This window comes from Phyllobates terribilis, unplaced genomic scaffold, assembly GCF_046119375.1.
Source record: "Phyllobates terribilis strain yellow unplaced genomic scaffold, ASM4611937v1 Scaffold_7__3_contigs__length_470593459, whole genome shotgun sequence".
NCBI lineage: Eukaryota > Metazoa > Chordata > Amphibia > Anura > Dendrobatidae > Phyllobates > Phyllobates terribilis.
In genome coordinates, this window is record NW_027362767.1 from 159,869,982 (window position 1) to 159,886,809 (window position 16,828).

The 16,828-nt window shown below is 46.9% G+C and overlaps 2 protein-coding genes across 4 annotated transcripts in view; one reads left to right on the forward strand and one right to left on the reverse strand.

Moving 5' to 3' along the window:
• Window positions 1-4,600, forward strand: part of LOC141154080 (uncharacterized) — a 61,363-nt gene extending 56,763 nt beyond the window's left edge. The window contains exon 8 of the mRNA XM_073639514.1: window positions 2,784-4,600. Within this exon, the coding sequence (XP_073495615.1) occupies window positions 2,784-2,849 (66 nt within the window). The 3' untranslated portion in view covers window positions 2,850-4,600. The remainder of the gene's footprint in view (window positions 1-2,783) is intronic.
• Window positions 4,601-5,518: 918 nt separating this feature from the next.
• LOC141154081 (uncharacterized) overlaps window positions 5,519-16,828 on the reverse strand; it is a 167,832-nt gene continuing 156,522 nt past the window's right edge. For all 3 annotated transcript variants that reach the window (XM_073639516.1, XM_073639515.1, XM_073639517.1), the window contains one exon: window positions 5,519-6,260. In XM_073639516.1, coding sequence (XP_073495617.1) covers window positions 6,181-6,260 — 80 coding nt within the window. In that variant the 3' untranslated portion in view covers window positions 5,519-6,180. The remainder of the gene's footprint in view (window positions 6,261-16,828) is intronic.

The following is a 16,828-nucleotide window of genomic DNA, read 5'->3' on the forward strand; positions in this document are numbered from 1 at the left end:
GCCAGGATCTCCCTCTGCACTCGGGCCATCCTTCCCGCGAGGCCCTCCAGGGCACTCCGCGCGCACTCCCGATCTCGGGGAAGCTGCGCCAGGATCTCCGCTAAGCCTAGCGGGGTTGTTGACTCCAGCAGGCTCCTGACCATCGGGTCGGTGCTGCTCTGCTCTGCTTCCGGCAGGCTCCTGGCCAGCGGGCCGGTGCTGCTCTGCTCTCCTCCTTCTTCCTTTTGCAGGCTCCTGGCCAGCGGGCCGGTGCTGCTCTGCTGCCGCTCCATTCCCGGGTCTACTCTTCCTCTTCTCGACTCCGGGTGCTCTCGCTCTGGACACCTTGCCTCCGGGTGCGCTCGTTCTAGACTGCTCCAAGCGACACCCATCTTTTCTCTTCTCTTTCGTCTCCTCCCACTTCGAGGGCGGTCCCGGGGCAACTCGGTGACTGTCAGCTCCAGGGGGAGTTCTTTCACGCTGACAGACACCTCCAGCATCACAGTCTCTGTTGGTGGGGGCGGTTTCCACTTTTGGCGCCATTTTCTGTCCCGGCCCACGATGGGAGGTGGCCTCTTGCCCTCCTTTGGCACGCCCATAATGGCGTCCGCTGCTCTTCCAAGGCGGGAAATCTGCGGTTTTGGCGGGAAGCGTCGCCCAGTGGCGGGAAACTCTGCAGATGGCGGGAACAAGTTGGAAATGGCGGACAATCGGCGGGAAACGACTGGTGATGGAGTCCGATGGCGTGGACCCTCCGGAACCGGCAGGAGTCTTCTTTCTGAGGTAAACTTGCACTTTTCTTCAGGCACGCAGTACCCGGGTGTTGCGGGCACGTAATCCTGCCGACTACGCCAAAGTTGACGCGCCCCCTGGGACATATTCCTTTTTGAGGGGAATACCCAGCACCGGATCAGATGGGGGGTTGTAGTCTCCGAGCGGCTGTGACCCCGGTCCCGTGCCCAGGGCGTCAAGCTCAGGGTACTGTGGCAGTCTTTACTGATGTTATTAAAGTTCGTTGTGTCGACTACGCCACCCGTTGTGATGCGGTCACTGTGGCCGCCGCTGCAGCAGGGTCCGCTGAGGCTGATGGTGGATGCGCAGCTTGGTGGGATAACCCCCAACGGGAGGGGTATAGCCTCAGAGGGGACAGGCGCAGAGGATGGGGGTTGTGGTGGTGCGGTGCAGCCGGTAATGATGACAGACTCGGGTAGTGCAGTTAAGGGTCTTTACTTACTGCAGATGTTCCTGGTCACTCTAGCTCCAAGTGACCTCCCGAGCCGTGCTGCGTCCACCAGGTTCTGGATCCGGCCAACCCCCAAACAAGTCCGGAGCGTGGCCCTGAGCTCTCCCTCTGTCCTTACTTCAGCCGTCCCCACCAGTGATTCACCTAAATCCAGCTCCCTCGGGCCTTCTGTTGGGCAACCTTTGGCCTCAGGTTCCCTGACCCTCCATGTGGTGTGCCTTCAGGGTGAATGTAGTGGGTGACCGTGACAGACACTGCCCACGGTCTCCGGTCTCTGGCTGGGGAATGTCTTTGCCCCCACCAGCTTGGGTTCCGGTACCCTTCTGCTGACTCCTCACCCGGTGTTCTTATTTGGGTTCTTGGGTCCCTTCTTTGTCCCCCTCTGGGTCTTTCTTCACTCCACTCTCTCTCCAGGGCTGTTGTTTCTTTCTCTTTCTTTCTGCAGGCTTGTCCTCTGCATCTGACTTACTCTCTGCGTCTGACCCTGATCCTAGTTGGTGCCCTCCTTATATATCCCTCTATGTGTGAGCTCAGGTGACCAGCACCCAATGAGCTCCTATCACTACCCAGACTGCTCCCCCTATCTGCCCCTACACTACATGGGATGTTCCTCCCCCCTCCCACTCCAGCCAGGAACAGGCTCGGTCGCACCTGCACATTTCTAAGTGGGAGTGCCGTCGGCCTGCTCCTCTGGAATGGGATGTATGTAGTGCATGCAGTCTATCTGAGCTCAGTTCCACACTCCTTCCTTACCCGGGAGTGGAATATCACACCTCTGGGTTGAGGTGCAATACCCCTGTAGCAGCCGAATCCTCAGGGTGCTACACTTAGATATTAGGAGACCTCAGACATCTATCTTTAACGACTAATGGGACTCATTCGATTTGCTTCACATAAATTCAATGTGAATTTTGCCAGATTTGCTCATTTCTACAAAATCTCTAACAGGCCTCCTACCCCCGGGGCCACTACTACCATTACATTACCTTTTAGTTATGGAGTAATAGATGGGTCTACCAGCTTCCCCTTGATTGTGCTGATCAGGGGTCCTAATAATGTTACAGTCCCGGAGAAGTCCTTTAAAGGAGTTGTCCAGTGAAAACAAATTATCACCTATCCAAAGGATAGGGGTGATGACTTATTGATCGGTGAGTATCCCCTCATTGGGACCCCCACCAATATCAGAACTTTTATCCTTATTAGAATAGAGTGGAAGGTTGGATACCCGGACACCGCTCCATTCATTCCCCATGAGGCTGTTGGGAAAAGCAGAGCGAAGCACTCAAAAGCCCCCCAGGGAATGAATGGAGCAACGCTCGAGTTGGCGCACTGTCAAGCATGACTATAAGTTCCCCTTCCACCAATAGGCGCGGATCTCAGCGGTCGGACCTCTACCGATCAATGCTGTGGATTGCTGACTGACTACTTGTTTTCACCAGAGAACCTCTTTTCAGAAACTGACAGAATAGATCTTGATATTGAAAAGTGATATATAGCGAGTTTTTACCTTTGTACATTTTTGGATCTCTATTTGTATCTTACCAGATATTTTATTTTAAAGGAAGAAACAACAGTGACCTATTCCCACTTGAAGGTTGCCTTAAAGACCAAGACGTCCAGTGTGTAGATGAAAGAAAAAGAACTCAAGTTTTCCATCTGGTTCCAACAACAGAAGAAACCAAACTTTCTAATAATAATAATCTTTATTTTTATATAGCACTAATATATTCCGCAGCGCTTTACATACATTATCATCTGTACATCCCACTGCTGCTCCACGTATCAAGCTGTCATGGTGACCTCGCGCGCACCTTTTCAGGTAGCTGGCACCCATTGGTTAGTTGCCTGCTTGCCCAGATTTTCCTGGGAAATTCGATTCCTGGAGAAGTTATTCACGACCGATTTAATGACCCTTATTATGATCTGGGGTCTAATATTACTGTTCACCTCTCCAGCCCCTCTGCTCCTCTCCAGCACACAATCAGTTCTCGGTGCTTCTTCTTATCACTGCCGCTGAGAGATGAATCCCCAGGCTTCTTTTCACTGAACTGGGTCTTCCGGATCTGATGAAGTCCGGATGTTTCTGTACAAGCATGCGTAAGGGCATGCAGTCATGAAGTACTCCATGACCTTGCGCACCATGCACGAAAAATGTCCCGGCCTCATCAGAGCTGGAAGCTTCAAGGGTCACCAGGCTAAGAAAATGTGATGAGGACCTGACGGTGAAGAGCAGAGCGGTCGGAAAGGTGAGCGGTAAGAGGAGTTTATATTTTCTTTAACCTTTGAATGGCCCTTTACAGTTCAGCAAAATGGTGGCCTTTATTCAGCCAAATCTGCAAGGAAGCAAATTACAAAAAATAAATCCACATTTTGGTGAATACGGATCCTTGTAATATTCTGGTAGAACTCAATTTCACGAGAATATTTTCGGTCATCTCTACTAAGCCAACTGAAAAACCCAACTTAGGCTATATGAACACAGAGTCTTTAGATTGAGTTTTCGTAGCAGAAATTGAGCAAAAACTCAATGGTTTGGAGAAGGTTTTGGAGCGTTTTTCACTCCGTTTCTGCTCCACAAACCTGTGAGCACATAGCCTTAATGGCTCGGGACTGATACACAGCCAGCAAAGGGTGCCTTCGCTTTTCACTACTTATCCGCACACTCTGTTCTGCACATTTTATCAAGGCAACACAAGGAAACCACAAATCACATCAATAGAGGGTGAAATGGACATCAGTTATGTAATTGTATTTTTTTTTGTAGATTTTTTATTTTGATTTATTAAAACAGATACGAAAAAAAAAAAAGAGGAAGCCGAGAACAAAGCGGACATTACCAATAACAATACAAAGTTATATTTACTGACAATTAAGAAAAAAAAGTCTGGCCTTGTAAATGAGAATGATCAACTCCATCATGTAAATCAGTTGGGTTTCATTAAAAAATGTATCTCCATTTGGTTTTTGCAGCCTCTACATATCAATGTACATACAGTAGCAGGCTGCAGTCAACTGCGAATCTGTCAACGAGTTCGTTCTAAGTCTTATCTCTCTTCTCCTGAGCTCCTCTATGCCAATTTCTGACCACATCAAAGTTCTGCTCAATGACGAATTACTGACGGATTCACCGTCACCGCCTGCAGCCTGCTGTATACACTGAAACATATAGGCTGTAGAAGCCAAGAATTGTAATAAAAATGATAGATAAGATTGATTAAGTAAAATGTATCTATATATGTCTATTAAAGATGAGTGAGAAAATTTTAATATTGCATTCGCATATTAATTTATTCAATGATAATCATATGAGCCACTTAATATGCTCTGAGATGTCTCGATCCTAAAGTCTTAGAAACGGATGAGAAGGTGAGGCAATAGAGTATCTTACTCACCTAGCCCCTCATCTGTTTTCACCACTGTAGCTCCTCACCAATACTCCAGTTGCTTGCTTAGGCATCTACTCGATTGCCGGTCTCCTCTTCACCGGCGCTGGAAAGCCGGGACATATAGTACATTCTAACATCATTACGTCATTGATGCTCAATCAGAGGAGACCAATGGAGCTGTGGTGGTAGGTACTGTAGAGATTAGGGGCTAGGTGATAATGATATTTTAATATTTTTAATCCCTTCCCAGTCCATTTGAATTCGGCAAAGTGGTGGCTGTGAATCGAATTTCCAAAAATTCTAATTCTGCAGAATCAGTGAATTTTGGGAAATTTGATTCGCTCATCCTTAGGGTATGTAAATATGTGTACATATAGACAGATGTAGTCCTTGTTAAAAAAAATAAAAATAAAATGTTGCGTGCCTCGGTGCTAATTGACAGCGCCAAGTCAGTGTCAGTCTTTCTTTAATTGCCAGCAGATGGCAGAACAATAGAAGAAACTTTAAATCTGGCAACAGAAACATTTAAGGATGCATTGGGGCAGAGCAGAGGAGCAGCAGGACAATAAAATGGTTAAACTGTTACATGAAAGCTTCTACATAATATGACAGGTGCTGCACAATGCTGCCAATTGGTGGAAGTCTTTGTCCTGAGAACACTCCCGATCAGCCATAACACTTCTCTGAAGTTCGCAGCTTCTGTATGAAATACGTGCACAGGGCAGATATGGGCTCAATAAAAAGTCTATGGGTCTGTAAATTCACTCTCACAGAACTGTGTATGGAATACAGCAGTGCTATGAGAGGAGCAGAGTTGATATAAGAGTTTGTAATGTGACACAGCTAAACTCAGCTGTGCTTTTCCTTCCCCCACACTGACTGCTCGGACCTTATCTGAAAGGTGTTAGTCATTTATACTCTACTCCCAGCACTTGAAGGATATTAAACTAAGAGACCAAAGCTGTGTCGTTATACCTCAGGCACTGGGAACCATGTTCAAAACGATTGTAGGGCGTGTCTTTCCTTTCCCAGTGTGTTGCTTCTCTCTTATGATTTGTCAGTGTCATACAGGAAGAAAAAGTAAACGCCCACAGTGAAAACCATCTGGTAACACCCACTTTGGAATTTAATAAAATTAACTCATTAGGTGCCAAATACTTTGCTTGCCAATATCTCCGCAATGGAGAGGCAAAATAGTATAACAAAAAAAAAATGTTTTATTCCGCTCTGCAGCCACTATTACAACGTGTGTCCAGTCCAACATGAAATATTTGCTTAAAGGTTCTCTTTAAAGTCCTGTCATCGATGTACTGCTTAAAAAAGCATGGTAGTTAGGCAGTATAAGAGCTGAGAATCCAGTCTCTTAAGCAGCCTGTGATGGGACATGTGGTGATTTTTACTCACAGACTAAAGATATTACAGATTGTATATTTAGGATCAGCAGCTGTAAACCTAATGTGCCAATAATCTGTAGAACTGGATGATGTGTACACTAATATTTATGGACGTTCCCAGAGTCGATTCTCACTGCAGGAGATATTTGCCCGTTATAGCGGAAATGTGAATGAAGTGTCACAATGTATCTAAAGTGTCGCCACCTTTAGCCTTTTCTAAATTTTCACAGGCTTCATAATATTCTTCATTTTCTGAATCTGTATGGAAAAATAAAAGCAAAAATATCCATATCATGAGATCTTAAAAGAAAACTAAACAAAAAACATACTGTATTTTGCAGATTATAAGACCCACCAGTTTATAAGAAACTCAAATTTTGGGTAGGAAAATAAGAAAACATTTTTTTTTAAATTGGTGGTGTATGTTATATATCGCTTTTACGGTAGCTTACCTTGGGGGCAGCGGTGATGAAGCGGGGTCCCAGGTGGCAGGGTCGCTGCTGGTGAAGGCCGGAGATGCTGCGGAGGCAGGATGTAGTGTTTGGTGGTGCGAGGGCTTCACCGACATTTTGTGAAAGCCTGGACCCTGCACCTTCCATACTTTCTAATGCGGTGAAATCCTGGAAAATGGCCTCCGGCGGCCATTTTCCTGGAGTCCACAGCATTGAAGAGTATGGAAAGTGCAGGGATCCAGGTTTTCACAAAAGGTGGAGCCCCCACACCTAGGAACACCTCGTCCTATCAGCTGGGGGCCCACAACCATCGCCACACTCCTGCCTCCATTGCAGCCAGAAGATTCAGGCAGCAGCCACCCTGGAACCCATCTCCACCGCAGCCGGTAAGCTCCACCGCAGCTACAATTCGGATTATAAGACGCACCCACATTTTCCCTCCAAATTTGGGAGAAAAAAGTGGGTCTTATAATCCGGAAAATACGGTAATCTTGTGTACAAAACTGTATTCATTTCTGCAATAGATAAATAACAATTAAAGGGGGGCCTCCGGCATCTCTCCATTCTGCCCAATCTGACATTAGCAAAAGAAACACTGGCAACAGTCTTGCACAGACAGATCAGTTGATGAGGCAATAACTCTATGAAAAGATGATCTAGTACTAAGAGAACAAGGACAGGACAGTTGCAGAGGTAACAATTCTACACCAAGCTTGTTTTGTACTAAGACAGTTGTAGAGGAAACTATTCTATGCCCAGCTGGTCTTGTACAAGGACAGTGTCAAGGGGATACACAACAGAAAAGGGCCAGAAGACTGTGGTGTCTGGTTTCACGAACTCCTGCACTTGTTAGAAGTACTTCACCATCTTATTAAACAGTGCAGGTTTTTTCCTTGCTTGCAGTACAAGGGTTAATCTGTTTAGCTGAAGATCCTGGAGCTTTCCCACCTGGATTGTCTCAGCTATTCAATGTTGGCCATTCGCCTCTGCTATATATGATCACCTCTGGCATTTAGGGATTGGCAATATTAGTTCTTAATGCCTGGTTCTGGAGTTGGAGGCGTAGTTTGTGGTTGTAGTTAGCGTTTTGGAGTTTTGTTAAGGAGATTGTTGTGTGGAGTTTTGACTGTGTGCACATCTGCTTCTATTTGGCTTCTCCTTCCTTTAACTCCCTTGTGTTCCACTCTGTTGCTTGGAGTGTGTTTTGTATGGTTGGTATTTTCATTTATCCCACTCTGTCTTTCCTTGTTTGTTTAGTTAGTGTATTCCTATACACTTCAGCTTCCCACTACCCTGGGAGGGGGATAGGACAGATAAGGGTTGATCTAGGAGCATAGCAAGGCAAATGAACCCAGCGTCTCCACTTTCAGGAGAAATCCGGGGAACAGGGATAGACTAGGGCACCCCAAGTTCTACTGACCTGGATAGTGCCAACAGTCCCATCTCCATCGTGACAGAGAGTTGTAGAGACAACTATTCTATGCCCAGCTGGTCTTGTACTAGGACAGTTGTAGAGGCAATAATTCTACACCAAGCTAGTCTTGTACTAGGATAATTGCACAGGCAACCATTCTACAACAAGCTGTTCTTGAACTATGAAAGTTGCAGAGGCAACCATTCTACACCAAGCTGGTCTAGTACTAGGATAGTTGCACAGGCATTCATTCTTCAACACGCTCGTCTTAAGCTAGGAAATTTGCAGAGGCAACCATTCTACATCAAGCTGGTCTTGTACTAGGACAATTGCAGAGGCAACCATTCTACACAACGCTGATCTTGTATTAGGACAGTTGCAGAAGCAACCATTCTACACCTAGCTGATCTAGTACTAGGACAGTTGAAGAGACAATAATTATATACCAAGCTGGTCTTGTACTAGGACAATTGCACAGGCAACATTCTACACCAAGCTGGTCTTGTACTAGGACATTTGCACAGACAATGATTCTACACCAAGCTGGTCTTGTACTAGGACTTTTGCAGATGCAACCATTCTACACCAAGCTGATCTTGTATTTAGATAGTTACAGAGGCAACCATTCTACACCAAGCTGATCTTGTATTTGGATAGTTGCAGAAGCCACCATTCTACAGTAAGCTGGTTTTGTACTAGGAAAGTTGCAGATGCAACCATTCTACACCAAGAAGGTCTTGTACTAGGACAGTTGTAGAGACAACCATTCTACACCATGCTGATCTTGTACTAGGACATTTGCAGAGGCAACTATTCTATAACAAGCTAGTCTTGTACTTGGAAAATTGCAGAGGCAACCATTGTACGCCAAATTGGTCTTGTACCAGGACAGTTGCAGAGGCAACTATTCTACACAAAGTTGGGCTTGTACTAGGACAGTTGTAGAGTCAACCATTCTACACCATGCTGATCTTGTACTAGGACAGTTGCAGAGGAAACAATTCTACACAAAGGTGATCTTGTACTAGGACAGTTGTAGAGGCAACCATTCTACACCATGCTGATCTTGTACTAGGACAGTTGCAGAGGCAACCATTCTATAACAAGCTGGTCTTGTACTTGGACAATTGCAGAGGCAACCATTATAAGACAAGTTGGTCTTGTACCGGGATAGTTGCAGAGGCAACTATTCTACACAAAGCTGATCTTGTACTAGGACAGTTGCAGAGGAAACAGTTCTGCACAAAGGTGATCTTGTACTAGGACAGTTGTAGAGGCAACTATTCTACACCATGCTGGTTCTTATACTGGGACATTTGCAGAGACAACCATTCTATACCAAGCTGGTCTTGTACTAGGACAGTTGCAGAAGTAACAATTCAAAACCAAGCTGGTGTTACACGCACGCCGCTAGGTTCAGATACTGCGAGACGGGTTTCATGAATTCTTTGGAATCCTGGGGGAACCGTTAGTTAGGATGACCATAGGCTGCAGCTTCTCTCAGGCACACGATAGATTCAATTGCTGACCAGACACATCTGACAAGAGTCTTTTTCAATAGTTTAACAGTGGAATTTAATCTGAAGCACAGCCAGTGCAATTCAGGGATATTACAGCAACAATCTTCATTACAGTACAGTCTGAGTTTCTTGAGCAACCGGCTCCAGTAACAATACAGTAGTTTCTTCACAAGTCACAGTATTACAGTCTCTTCAGTAGCATAATTCAGCATAGATTAGATCTCTTAGCAGCACACTTCTATGCATACACAACCACAGGCTTTTCCTTCATAAGGACACAATAGTACACAACATTCTTTATCCTGCATGAAATTGGAGGGGGGGAGCGTTTGATGAGGGAGATGATCCCTGTGACACAATTCCTTCCAGTCCTTATCTTCCTGCCCGATAATACTCGGCACTGTTAGTTCAGGGAGTTTATCTGACCTGTGTTTAGTTTATCTCCTGATCTGAATCCTGATCAGTTGCCTTCTGTCAGATCCAGATAACACACCACCTTTCTCTTCAGCTTCAGCCAGACTACAATAACAAGTTCCTCACAATCCTCTGGGGCTCTGCTAAAACACTCCGTGTCTCCTGTGACTGTGTTAACCCCTCTAGTTGCTGGATGCTTCTGAAGTACAACACTTCCTGTCTCCTGTGCTTGTGTGCTTGTGTTATTTGTAACAGTTGCTGGATGCTTTGGAAGCAACAGCACTACTTCTGCATGTCACATTGGTCTTGTAGTATGACATTTGCAGAGGCAACCATTCTACACCAAGCTGGTTTTGTATTTGGATAGTTGCAGAAGCAACCATTCTACACTAAGCTGGTTTTGTACTAGGACAGTTGCAGATGCAACCATTCCACACAAAGCTGGTCTTGTACTAAGACAGTTGCAGAGGCAACCATTCTAAACCAAGCTGGTCTTGTACTAAGACAGTTGCAGAGGCAACCATTCTAAACCAAGCTGGTCTTGTACTAGGACAGGTGCAGAAGAAACTATTCTACACCAAGCTGGTCTTGTACTAGGACATTTACAGAGACAACCATTCTATACCAAGCTGGTCTTGTACTAGGACAGTTGCAGAAGTAACAATTCAAAACCAAGTTGGTGTTACACGCACGCTGCTAGGTTCAGATACTGCGAGACGGGTTTCATGAATTCTTTGGAATCCTGGGGGAACCGTTAGTCAGGACGACCATAGGCTGCAGCTTCTCTCAGGCACACGATAGATTCAACTGCTGACCAGACACATCTGACAAGAGTCTTTTTCAATAGTTTAACAGTAGTGTTGAGCCACCCCCGTAGTGTTCGAGTTCGGTTCGGTTCGTCGAACACCCGTGTGTTCGCCGAACTGTTCGTCGAACTGTTCGTCGAACACCTTCGAACACCGTTAAAACCAATGGCAGGCAAACAAAAACACATAGAAACACATAGAAAACACCTTCAAAGGTGTCCAAAAGCTGACAAACTGCTCAGAAGACACAACTAACACATGGAAAAGTGACAAGTACATATAGTCATGCGAAAAGAAAAGAGGTGGAGGAGTAAAAGGAGGGGGAGACACAGATATAGGCATGTCATGCCCTTCTAAAATCCAAAAAGTGAGAAGCCGACACGTTCAGTCCGCTCCTGCCCGTGCCACCTCCGCGTCGCCGGGTTTGTGCCAGAGCCGCGGTGAACCCTGACGGCCAGCCCCCCTCTCCCAATACTGGTGCCTGTCCGCTGGTGGGTCGAGCGAGCCCCCCTGTGGTGGAGGCAGCTCTAAGCTTTTTAATTTAAATTGTCTCTCTAATTTGAATGAATACACTTTAAATCCATTTACAAGGATCTATTGGAGGGCAAGTCTCATGCCAGCAGCCGCGTAATTCCAGCTCCAGTAGCGTCCACTAAAGCTGCTGCAGTTAAAAAGCTTTTATAAGGATCGAGCTCGGCTGTCCACCGCAAGGCATCCTACTGCCAGTCCCAGCCCCTATGCCTTGGGGTGCCTCCTGATGCTCTTCACTGAGTATCCCGTGGTCCCGAAGCATTTCCTTTGAAAAAATTAAGTGTCCAAACTACAGGTGGTGTAGCTTGCTTAACAGCCGGGATAATCCACTGACTAGCAGACACTGCTACTAGGCACAAAGTATTTCCTGGGCTAGATGCAGTTAAAAATTTGTAATTAGATACTCTCGTTGGATGCTGAGAAAGCATTCCATAGAGTCTCCTGGCACGCCATATATGATTCTCTTAAAAAGCTTGGGGTAGGGGTCTAGGGGACCCTTTTATAGCCAAAATCACGGCCCTGTATCGCAATACGTCACCTAGGCTGAAGATAAATGGAACTGTAGCACCCTGAGGGCTCGGTTGCTACAGAGGTATTGCACCTCACCCAGAGGTGTGATATCTCACTCTCAGGTAAGGATGTAGTGTGGATCAGGACCCGACACCTGCATGCATTACACCACATTGCCGTGGGGCAGGGCGACCAATATGCCCCTGAGATGGGCACGACAGTCCCTGTCCCTGGCTGGAGTGGGGTGAGGGAACACTGAGGAAGGGGAACACTGTAGTGCAGGAGCAGGGAGGAAGCAGTTCCTGGGTGCATTGAGAAGGGAGTATAAAAGGTGGGCACCATCTTAGTTCAGTGCAGAGAAGTCTGAGCAGAAGTGGCAGGGAGCAGGGGCTCTGCATGAGCTCTGCTCCGGAGGCGGGCCTAGTAACAGAGGCCCAGGCCTGGAAGAGGGAGAAGGAAGGAAGAGGAGCGGAGAAGGCTCCAGGAACGAGGAACGAAGGGATCCCAGGGGTGCGGACGGGCGAGTCGCCACCGCACGCCCGAATCCACCTGCGTGGAGGAGTCAGGCCAAAGGGGGAGACCGGTCCCCGAAACTAGTGGAGGCAGGAAACGACCCTCAGCTAGAAACAGGAGGCTGTGACATTTTATGTGGCGCAGCCCCTCGCTACACCCGCTAGGAAGGCACCACATAGGGTCAGGGAAACTGGCGAAAAGTTTACCAAGAGGAGGCCCGAGGCAGCCGGACAGAAGGGTTGGTAAGAAAGGCCAGACAAAGGACACACAAAGGGGGTCCTGTGAAGCGCTCCAAAGTTATCTGGGAGTTGTCTGAGCCCCTCACCTGGTGAGCACAGTACGACGTGGGCAGCCGTTACCTGCAGACGTGGTCTGGATAATAAGAACTGTGAGTAAAGGCCCTGGACTGCATCACTGACTCCGTGTCGTTACTGCTGCTGCCCTGCACCATCACCCCCATCCTCCGCATACACTGCCCTGAGGCTATACTCCTCCCGTGGGGAGTTATGCTACGGTCTGCTGCACCCACAACACCAGCCTCAGCGGTCTGCCCTGGAGCGGCGGTTCACTCTGACCGCAATCCACGGGTGGCGTAGTCGGACATTTAAACATCAAAACCACATAAATAGTTCCGCCACTGGTTTGACCGCCCTGAGCCACGGAACCGGGTCGCCGCCACGGAGACTACAACCACCAGCATCCACCAAAAAGGGTCCGGCTCCGGGTGTCCCAAGGCCCAGGGGGCGCGTCAGAACATTTTCATCACCTTTCACAATCACCAATGGGACAAGGCAGGGATGTTCTCTGTCCCCTCTCTTATACATCCTAGTGACGGAGCACCTGCTCTCATCAATTCGCCATAACCCCAATATTAGGTGGATTGAGGTGGGAGGCAACGAGTACAAGTGCTCTCTATTTGCTGATGATGTCCTAGTATATATCACTCAATCACATATATCCATCCATGCTGTTATGGCTGAAATAGATCACTTTGTTACATGGTCAAATTTTAAAATCAATGCAGCGAAGTCTGAGGCCCTCGATGTCTCCCTCCCCAAATCCATATAGGATTCCATCCAGTCCAACTTTCCTGTTGCCTGGCCCTCACAGGGTATCAAATACTTAGGAATTCCTATTCATAGAGACCTCTCCCATCTATGTTATCTTAATTTTGGGCCCTTTATTGAACAACTCCATACAGACCATGGTTGGCAAGTTAGAACTGTAAGATTCACTACGTGAACCACTGGTGTTTTGTGGAAAAGCACATGTACACTGTGTTCCAAATTATTATGCAAAAAGTGTTTAGGAGTGATAAGGGAAGAATTTGTTTGTTTGTCAGTTAAACTCATTGATGGTGATGTGTGTCAGGGCTCTTTATATCACTGTAAGCAATTGCAGACACCTGTGCTAATTAGTTTGGCAGGTGTGTCCAATGAAAGGCAAGACTACTTAAGAAGGCTGTCTCACATTATTAAGCAGCCTACATTTTCTGCCAAAATGGGAAAGAAAAAGGATGTGTCGGCTGCTGAGAAGCAACAAATTGTGGAGTGTTTAGGTCAAGGCATGACTACAATCAACATTGTGCGATGATCAGGATGAAGTGTCTTGGCAATCAAGAAGTATGTAGCTGATTCACAGTACACACGTGTGCGTGCTGATAAGGGCAAATTGAGGACTCTTTCCTACAGGCAATTACGTCAGGTTGAAAGAGCAGCGGCAAAAAAGCCTTGTCATAGCAGCAGACAAGTTTTTGAAGCTGCTGGTGCCTCCAACGTCCCCCGAACAACAAGATGCAGGGTCCTTCAGAGGTTTGCAGCTGTGCATACTCCATCCTGTCGACCTCCTCTATCCACTTCACACAAGCAGAAACGGCTCCAGTGGGCCAAACATTACATGAAGACTGATTTCAAAACTGTTTTGTTCACGGATGAGTGCCGTGCAGCGCTCGATGGTCCAGATGGATGGAGTGGAGGATGGCTGGTTGATGGACACCCCACGCAAACACGGCTACAGCGCCAACAAGGAGGAGGTGGAGTAATGTTTTGGGCTGGAATCATGGGGAGAGAGATTGTCGGCCCCTTTAGGATCCCTGAAGGCGCTAAAGATGAACTCCATAATGTATGTGGATTTTCTCAAACAGCACTTTCTGCCATGGTTCAAGAAGAAGAACCGTGTATTTCACAGCAAGATCATTTTTTTGCATGATAATGCACCATCTCATGCTGCACATAAAACATATGCATCTCTGGCTGATATGGGCATAAAAGGGGACAAACTTATGGTGTGACCCCCATGCTCCCCTGACCTCTACCCCATTCAGAACCTTTGGAGCATCATTAAAAGGAGTGTCTATGATGGCGGGAGGCAGTTCACATCTAAGCAACAGCTCTGGGAGGGTATTCTCTCCTCATGCAAAACAATTGAAGCAGAAACCATCCAAAATCTGACAAATTCAATGGACGAGAGAGTTCAGAAGCTCCTTTCGAACAAGGGGTCCTATGTGAAAATGTAACATCACCTAGAATAAAGTTTTGAGTTGAAAACTGTTTGATTTCAGTTTCTAACAACCTGCTAATGCTTATAATTTCAAAAATGACCATTTTTTTGGTCTTTATTAAAATGAAAAGGTTGATCGAAAAGTTTGTGGGATCTAAGAGTGTGGCAACCCAGTAGTCATGATTACTTCGAATTCTGACAATATGAGGGTCATGCTGCAGGTAGTGCAGCAAGAAGGCACTTATGTGTCTTGCGCATCTCGGAGCCCCAAAATTATTTTCCGGGCTAGATGCAGCTAAAAATTATTATTAATTTTAAATCTGGTGAAGCTTTAGTATAGATGGCCTAATAGGATCAGTGCTGCACACTGCTACAAAGCCCAAATTATTTTCCAGTCAAGATACAGATAAACATGATTAGTAATTTTAAATCTGGTGGAGCTTATTATAGATGGCCTAATAGAATCAGTGCTGCACACTGCTACAAAGCCCAAATTATTTTCCAGCCAAGATACAGATAAACATGATTAGTAATTTGAAAGCTTAAAACGGTTGGTAGGGTGATTTTAACCAATCATCAAGCTTTTACTCTCCCCAGGATGACACAGGGGTAGAAAAGTCGTTTCGGATCCATGATTTGTTCATCTTTATGAACGTGAGTCTGTCTACATTATCAGTGGAGAGCCGCGTGCGCTTATCTGTCAGCACACCACCAGCAGCGCTGAACACACGTTCAGACAGAACGCTGGCTGCGGGGCATGACAAGATCTCCAAGGCGTAAGTGGCTAGCTCCGGCCATTTATCCAGATTGGAAGCCCAAAAAGAGCAAGGATCCAGTGACACAGTCATGGCTTCAATGTTTACTTGGAGATACTCCTGTACCATCGTCTCTAGGCGTTGACTATGTGTCAGACTTCTTGTCTCCTGTGGCCTTGCAAAGGATGGGCTATAAAAGTGGTGAAATGATTCCGCAAAATTGATGTTACCAGCAGATACTGTGGTTCTGTTACGGTTTGAGTGCTGAACACTTGACGGTCCCACGGTTGGCAAGTTGGAACTGTGAGATTCACTACGTGCACCACTGGTATTTTGTGGAAAAGCACATGTAAGATTCTGCAACAGTCTCTGCTGATACTCCTGCATGCGTGCATCCCTTTCTATGGCAGGAATAATTTCTGCAAATTTACTTTTGTACCGGGGATCTAACAGTGTGGCAACCCAGTAGTCAGGATTATTTCTAATTCTCACAATTCGAGGGTCATGTTGCAGGTAGTGCAGCAAGAAGGCACTCATGTGTGTTGCGCATCCAGGAGCACCAAGTCCCTGTTGTGTTGGTGGCGAGGTAACAATCATGCTTCCTTCCTCTGTCCTCTCCCCCCAACCTCGCACAACAGAAATGTGATCAAGGTCTCCCTCATCTGATGAGTCTTCCATCAGTTCGTCCTCCACTTCTTCCTGGGCTCCTGCACCTTCTTCACTAGTTTGGCTGCTACCATGCGCCCTGGTAAAACCATCTCCCCCACCCTCACATGCCTGCCGCCTTGGTGCTGCCGACCGTCTGGACCTTGCAGATGTTAGCCCTTCCGCATACAACTCCTCCTCCTCTACTTCCTCCACCTCCTCTTGTGCCACCACCTGACTCCGAATTCTGTTTAACATGTGCTCCAGCATGTAAATCACCGGAATAGTCATGCTGATAATGGCATCGTCAGCACTAAACATCTTCGTCGCCATTTCAAAACTGTGCAGAAGGGTGCATAGGTCCCTGATCTGAGACCACTCCTCCAGCGTGATTTGCCCCACCTCTGGATCTCGTTGGCCCAGGCTATACGTCAGAACGTATTGCACCAGGGCTTGTCGGTGCTGCCACAGTCGCTGCAACATGTGCAGAGTTGAATTCCACCGGGTAGGCACATCGCATTTTAGCCGGTGAAGTGGCAGGCCCAACGACTTCTGTAGAGATGTAAGTCGCTGAGCTGCAGGATGCGAACGGCGGAAGTGAGCACACAGCGACCGTGCCCTCTGCAGAAGGCCATCTAGTCTGGGATAGTGGGCTAAAAATTGCTGGACAACCAGGTTCAACAAGTGAGCCATACAAGGCACGTGTGTGACATTGCCCCGGCGAAGGGCCGCACCCAGGTTTGCAGCATTGTCGCACACGGCCTTCC